The sequence below is a fragment of the Parambassis ranga genome, chromosome 4 (assembly GCF_900634625.1).
Source record: "Parambassis ranga chromosome 4, fParRan2.1, whole genome shotgun sequence".
NCBI classification, from domain to species: domain Eukaryota; kingdom Metazoa; phylum Chordata; class Actinopteri; family Ambassidae; genus Parambassis; species Parambassis ranga.
Window position 1 is genome coordinate 16,763,818 of NC_041025.1, and position 7,312 is coordinate 16,771,129.

A 7,312-nucleotide genomic window follows, 5' to 3' on the forward strand; every position below is an offset into this window, starting at 1 on the left:
AACACTTCACCATTTCATAGGTCGTTGGAGGCAAATTTCCATCCGAAAACTTGTCAGCCAATCAAATTATTTTTAGACAGTGACTCTAAATTTTAAAACCAAGTGGAAAACAGTTTAACCGAATTTTATTAGTTTCCTTTGGAAAACCTATGAGACAACATATTTCAATGCAACAACACATTTCAATCTAAATTGTACACTTATAAAGGGCCATAATAGGAAGGTCAGCAGAGATGAAACACGACATGGGCATTACAGTTAAAGCAAAATTATCTAACTGAAAAAAATACACTTGGTGTTGGGTGTAAAGAGAATAACTGAATAGGTAAAAGGACTGAATCCTGACTAGTACAATATTTACAGATACAGTATTTTACTGAAAACACTGTTCATTCTACTGTCAGGACGCTTGAACAGAAAGGCAACAAAAACTCAACAAGATCTTAAAAAATTACAGTAATGACCAATTAAAACCATGTTTCATGTTATTCACAACTTAGTCATTTTCTTGTGTCTTTACAAAATGTATCCGACTGCTTCTACTCTCCCCACAATGCTTCTACAGTTAAGACAAAAAAAATCTGCTTAATTTTGAGTGATCAGGCACAGACATATTGTGGCCTATAATAAAAGTATAAAAAAAGGACAGTGGAAAGATAATGCGGTCAGGTTCAGGAGGGTCTTAGTCACTCATCTCCATGTCTTCCTGATGGTGATCATCTCCATTCAGTTTGGACTTTTTGGGGATTTGGCCCTCAGGTCTCTCCATCTCGTCCTGGCCTTTAGGCGATGAGATGGAGTCGGAGTCACTCTTCCTCTCATCATCATCCTCCTCCACTTCCTTTTCGCTGTCATAACCTTGTTCCTCCTCGTCGTAATCTCGCGTCACCTATATCACATTTTACCATGTTGGTGAGGAGGAAAATTCTACATGCTTAAGTTGGATTTTATTTTAAGGACTAAACTGCACCGACAGAAAAAAAAATCTCTGCTCTTACCTTAACATCTCCCTTTTCGCTGTCAGACTTGCGTTCACGATCTCGCTCCTTGTCTTTGCTCTTCTTCTTCTTACTGCTGGAGCGTTCTCGTTCGTCTCTGCTACGGTCTCTGTCCTCCCTCCTTTCTCTGTCCCGGTCCTTCTCACGCTCCTTGTCCTTCTTTTTCTCCTTCTTGTGGCTGCAAACATCACAAACGCAGTCGTTTTATTACCTGTACCCATAAGATAGATCTACTGTATGTAAAATGGTCGGCATCCTGCATGTGAAAACTCACCGCCTGGGTGATGGAGACCTGGAGGGTTTCCTCCTGGGTGAACGAGAAGCACTTCGACTCCGCCTGTGCCTCCTAACATGCATAAAGTTTGTTATAGAAATTTGCCTTTAACCTGCTGCCATGAACATTGTATCCAGACATCTTACCGACTAATGCTTCGGGACCTCCGAGCACTGCTGTAGCTTTTTGGGGGTGTCTTGGACCTTTTCTTAGACTTTTCCTCCTTCCGCCTGTCCCTGTTTAGGATGTGAGCAAAGAAAACATTTTAGAGAAGTCAATCAGCAATGCAATTCTGCAGTCGGGCTCAACACCCTGGCATTGACGCATGACCAAGAAGGCCATTTGGCACCTCAGGACAACATTGGACATGCACACCTGGATCTACTGCGGCGGCTTCTATCCCGGGAGTGAGACCTCCTCCTTCGTGGGCTCTTGGACCTCCTCCTGCTCCTCGAATGAGACCTACGCCGAGATCTGCTCCTCGAACGTCTGCTTAAATTGAGACATTTTAAGATGAGACATTCAAAGCATTGTCTGTCAAACCGGAGCCAATTTTTTCTGTTAGGTTTAAAACGTTTCATACAGTTGTTTTGACCTATGCCTTGAGCGAGATCTGGATCGCCTGCGTCGTGACCGTGAACGGGAGCGGGAATGTTTGCGCTTGTCATCTTTCTTATCTGCAAAAACAAACATCAAGTTATCAACCAGGCAGGAGTCTTAGTGCTCACTGAACTTACAGAGTACACATTAGAATTGACATCTATTGAAAGCAGTATTGTAAAGGGTTTTATGGAAGGTAAACAATCACACGGTACTCACTTCCTGGTTCAATAGCTGCGGAAATGAGGGACTGAGCCTCTCGGACTCGTTTCATGGCCTCTTCAATCTCCTTGTTTGATGCATCTGTCTTCAGCCCTGGATTTAAGTTCAGTCCAGCTGCTAGCGGGTTCAATCTGCAATAGTCATCAATGATTTAGACTCTTCTCATGAAAGATTTATGCTAATTGGTCTAAAACAGCTCAAGACAGTTCCTTACTTGGGGTCAATGGACTGCATAAGCTTCAGAAAGTCAGCAGACAGAGCCTGGAAGACAAACAAGGTGGATATGATTATTATAATCATTCCAAGATAGAACATTTGTTCTCATATGCTGCAATTATGGAAGTAACCAATTCTCACCTGGGGGTTCATGTTAGGTGGCATTCCCATAGCAGCCATCTGGTCCATGCTGGGAGCTCCAAGACCTCCAAATGGCGTCCCTCCCATCTAAACGATAGGGAGCGGACAAGACGAGGTCGGTAAATTTAACATTTTTAAAAATTGCATTTTTATAATAGCCATAATAAAGTTAATATATATTTTTAAGGCTACAATGTACCAGACCGAACTTTATGCATTATGGTTTAATTCATTACGTCACTTAAAACTTCCTATTGTTTTTGCATGGCTACGATATAAATAAATAAATACTAACTTCAGTTAAAGAACATTTGAGAAACAGAAAGCAAAAATAAATGCCTAGTTTTGATAAACACACTCACCGATGCCAGAGGATTAGGTGTTGGCAGAAGGCCTCCCCCGGGCATCATTCCTGCCACAGCATTGGCTGGAGCCAGCAGCGACATAGCTTTAGATTCATCAGGAATGACTCCTGGAGAAAAACAACATTTCAGTACATGCTCCGAGAAAAACATTGACAACACTCAGACAAGACTTGCAGACAAGCCACCTCAGTCTAACTACTCTGTAGTAAAAAATGAAAATACTAGAAATCCACTTTTTTGTCTTGTCTGTAAATCTTGATCCCTGACTTTTTTTTTGTCAAAGTATGATTGTAGGATTAGCAGCTATGAGTTTAAAAGTCACAATACACACTGTGGTCAACACTGCCAAGATTTTATCACCTGTACTTGTTTTTTAAGTCATGAACCAAACGTAAGCAAGCACAGCCAGTTGTCCCGTGGGATGTGCTCTCAACTTTCAATAGATGTTTTATGAACAAGCGACTCGCGCCGGCTGCTTCGCTATAAAGCACACAAAAACATTGAGATACAGAAAACAAAGTTCATGATTTGGGTGTAGACACAGGGGTACATAACAACATCACTTACCATAACCAATACAACAACAGAAAAGGCTCAGTCATTTTTTTTACCTTTTCTGGCTTTTTGCTGGTGGTTACTTTGTACAATTTCACCACAAAAAAAAAGAAACTTACTTGGCAACTTTATAAAACACTGCTAGGTTTTAGCCAACAGTATGTCACAAAAAACATTAAACAGTGTCAAACATAATCTGCACTAAACAGGTAAGACTATTGCCAGCAAAAGTTGTGGTAAAAATCATAAAAATTGGCCCACAGCTGAAGAAAACAGGAAAAAGATGTGATCATCCATGGCTGTGCAATCTGTAAACAGGCTATTTTTAATCTGACATTTATGTATTTTTAAGGGGAGGGGTATGGGGGGAGAGAGAGAGAGAGAGAGACACACGCTCACACACGCACACACACAACAGAAAGGACACTTGAGAAACAGGATAAGGCTGCAGAAGACAAAACTGTTGGTGGCATTTTCAGCAGGGCCTGGTATATAGGGCTGGCTGAACCAGGAAAAAGAACTGTAAAACACAACAACAAAAGAAACACCACTGTTAAACGTGAGATTCACTCAACTCGGTCAGAGTCATGTGTGGAGAGCGTCAATTTAAAAAAAAAAAGAAAAACAAAAAGAAAAGAAGAAAAAAAGGCATTTTTACGGCAATATCAAGCACAGCCTTAAAACTACTTCATCTCATGTGTTAGTGCAAATTTGGGAATACACAGTGTAAATCAACACAAGGGTTTGGCACATGTAGCAAGTAAATGCCAAAGGCAATATCAGTGCTTATCATGATAAATAACCAAGTTCATCCACTGACCATAGCTGTGTACATGATGGTAGACACCTTTAAAATCTAGCATGCACACTTGATTAAATCACCTTTCTTACATGCTTTGTGTTTAGTGTGGGGATGTCCCGAACATGTCCTATTGGTCCCAATCAGAAATCTGAAAGATCTACAAAACACCAGGTCTCGATCCAGTATTTATATTTTACTTTGTACTGTAGGTGATTCTTGACCAAACAGCTGATTTGGATCTGGATTACAGCTTCACATGTGTTTTCACTTATGTGGCTGATTAGACCTTCCCTCTGGGTTATTACAAAGCTACCGTATGTTGCAGCTGTTAGGCTGGGGTAACTTACACCTGAGCTATACTCTCCTATTAAAGCCCCGCCTAACTGCAGCTTAATCTAATCAGCCAGTAACTGAAAACTCCTGTTAACATGCAGGAAATGTGATACTGTGTGTGGACCTGCTCAACAGGAAGTCAACTTGTACATGCCTGGTAATGTAACAAATGGTAAATATAATATATACCACCTAAGAAGCAGGTAAAGCTCTTTGGATTTTGAAGGATATTTATGTTGTGAATCTACTGTCTGTACTGACGTTCCTGTGCTGGTGTACTGGCATTGATATGGTTCAGAATCAGAAGAGTAACATTTGAATGATGCCATATATACCATAGCTGCTCTTAATCTTAGTAATGTTTCCTCTTTTAGCACCCTTAAAGGGAAGTTTTTTGCCTGCTGGTTGGTGCAATAATAATAATAATAATATATAATTTGACTGATGCACATGTCTTTCTGAGAACCAACAAATGTTAGTTTAGCTCTCCCCCTTCAGACAGTCCTGCTGTCACACCTTATTCTGTGACCCATTAGTGGCGAGTTCACCTGTGCACACATCAACTGTATTTGCGCTGTTGCTCTCACAGCCAGAAGAATTAGTATCTAAACTATAGCTGTAAGTGTTTTTTTTCCTCTCAGTTATGTGTATTAATGTCTGTTAGTGTTCATTTATTTGGTGAAGCACAGTTGGATATTTTGACAGCTGGTGCACTCAAAGTTAAAATATAAACAGAGGATCAGAAACACTTCAAGTTCTGTTAAAATTAATTTTAAAAAAAGCACATTGACCATGACAGTGCTGTACCTGCTCGGGGCATCCCTAGCTCGGTGCATGCCTATTAATGGACAAACATTAGAAGAAACCCTTTAAACATGAGGAATTGCCCTGCACCCTCTCATCTAGCCATTCATTTACTTTGTTGTGCAGCTACTTTTTTTAACGAAAAGATACCTTGAACAGAGAGAAAAAAAAACAGTTAACATTTTATTGCAGAACAAAAGGGAGAAGGGGGCTTGCGAGCCTGTTGCCATTATTTTTTCTAATCTCCTGATGATAGCAGAGGACCACTTTCAGCCAGCAAGGAATGGGGATCTCTGCAAATGACTAGTCCACTATGAAAACCACAACACAAATAACAGAGAGAGGTTTACAGCTAGAATGCAAGACATTTAAATGTCCATTTCCCTTTTACATACCTAGAAATGCCAAGCAGCTAAAAAGCTTAGCTGATTCTTTATCAAAAAAGAGACTCACAATGGCTCAGATCGTTTTTGCGATTTAATCATGTGCACCTACACATTGTGAGAGATAGCCATGTGAGCGAAAAGGGAATAAAAGAGATACCCACCTTCAGCAAAAGGGACCACGATCAGGGCTCTGTCCACGAAGACGGTGTTTGTCAGGTGTTGAGAAACTCCCACGGACTCAGCCTCAAGGAATTTGACAAAACAGACACGTGAAGTCACAGGCAAGGGAGAGTCACTGGAAGGAAATACAAAGACGTTGTGCAAAGAATACAAACAAGACCACCCAACATGTCTTCTTCAAACTGTGTTCATGTCCCCAGGGACAACTAAGTCAAATCATGGATCATGGGCTTGATGGTAATACTAGTATAATATTACATTTCATCCTTAAAGGGTTTGGATTCAAGTTTAAAAAGTTACTGTAGTATTACAACTATATCTGGCCTGAAAAGCACATCCTATTTCCTACCTGTAGAGTTGTCAGATGATTTCAATAGAAAAAAGACAAAGCAAAGAACAATTATTTCCCCCAGCAGCCAATAGAACACCACTGCTTTACTTTCAGTGGCTCAAATCGTGCTAAAATGGATTCATCAATTTACCCAATCAAAACAATTATAATACAATTAAATGGTAACCACTCCAATCTATCAAGGCATTTTTCTACATGGGTTTATTTTGCTGTGATTATCATAATTGCAAGTATTTCTATCGTTGCACTATAGGCTAAAATAGAGCATTAATATGATAATTACTTAAATCCCTTGTTGTTACATAACTAAATCTAGCCTATGATTATTAAACCAATTTTCTACCACTCTATTATATAAAAGTGCTCAACCACTTGTATATAAACACAGTGAAGGTCCATCCTGCGGTAACACAGAGGGGAGTGACTGCTGCTGAATTCACTGAAGACGCGGGCAAACGTTAGCACTAGCATGCCGTGCAGCGCGGCCTGCTCGATGCTACAAGGCCTCACCGAGAGGCCGGCGTGTGCCGCGTAACACTGGGCGAGAGAAAACGTCAAACCTATGAATAGTTAAGGATACTCACTCAGGTGGGAACAATTTGAGCTCCTCTATGTTCCCGAGGAATCCAAACAGAGTCCTCATTTGTTCGGACGTTGTACTCGGGGAGACATTTGTCACCTGAATGACGTGCGTGTTGGAATTCATTTCGACGAGTGCTAATCGCGCTAGCTAGCTTAATGCTAGCAGTGTGCCTGAATTTAAAACAGAGAAAATGCGAGATTTGTAACAATTGCGACGAAAACTATCAGACGGATATAAAAGCTAGCATCCTTCCTGTAGGTAGAAGGTATATATATATATATATTTACAGCGGACAACACAACGATCGTGAGCAGAGAGCAACAATGCCACTGCCGAAACTGTCGCGATGCAGAGATGTTGCGTTTACGTGCAGTTTGCAGGCTCGTACTTCTGAAATTCATCACAGAGGCGCTTGTTTGTTGGACAAAAACATTCAGACAACTTTGAAAGTTACGAAAGATGATTAGGGCCACCGGGGTAAATTGTCTCTTTATTTTTCAG

At 40.6% G+C, this 7,312-nt stretch overlaps 1 protein-coding gene across 5 annotated transcripts; it reads right to left on the reverse strand.

The window, feature by feature from the left end:
* Positions 1-103: 103 nt before the first annotated feature.
* On the reverse strand, positions 104-7,170 carry LOC114435199 (serine/arginine-rich splicing factor 11). Of its 5 annotated transcripts, none has more exons than XM_028404827.1 (12): positions 6,813-7,170; positions 5,858-5,991; positions 2,814-2,923; positions 2,452-2,538; positions 2,309-2,355; positions 2,092-2,225; positions 1,856-1,949; positions 1,648-1,761; positions 1,419-1,508; positions 1,273-1,344; positions 999-1,176; positions 104-889 (listed from the first exon to the last, which is right to left on the reverse strand). In XM_028404827.1, exons 1-12 carry the CDS (start codon positions 6,932-6,934, stop codon positions 683-685), a joined length of 1,389 nt encoding a protein of 462 aa, XP_028260628.1. In that variant the 5' UTR covers positions 6,935-7,170; the 3' UTR covers positions 104-682. The 5 variants fall into 5 exon arrangements, with proteins under 5 accessions (XP_028260628.1, XP_028260627.1, XP_028260631.1 ...); XM_028404826.1 differs by having other exon boundaries at positions 1,648-1,764; XM_028404830.1 differs by adding an exon at positions 3,177-3,296 and having other exon boundaries at positions 1,648-1,764; positions 5,858-6,952.
* Positions 7,171-7,312: the final 142 nt, after the last annotated feature.

Coding starts and splice junctions, on each gene's coding strand:
- LOC114435199 (XM_028404826.1), bottom strand. CDS start 6,934: ATGAATTCCAACACGCACGTCATTCAGGTGACAAATGTCTCCCCGAGT. Junction 2,226..2,308: donor ATGCAGTCCATTGACCCCAA/GTAAGGAACTGT, acceptor TGACTATTGCAG/ATTGAACCCGCTAGCAGCTG. Junction 1,345..1,418: donor AGGTCCCGAAGCATTAGTCG/GTAAGATGTCTG, acceptor TATGCATGTTAG/GAGGCACAGGCGGAGTCGAA.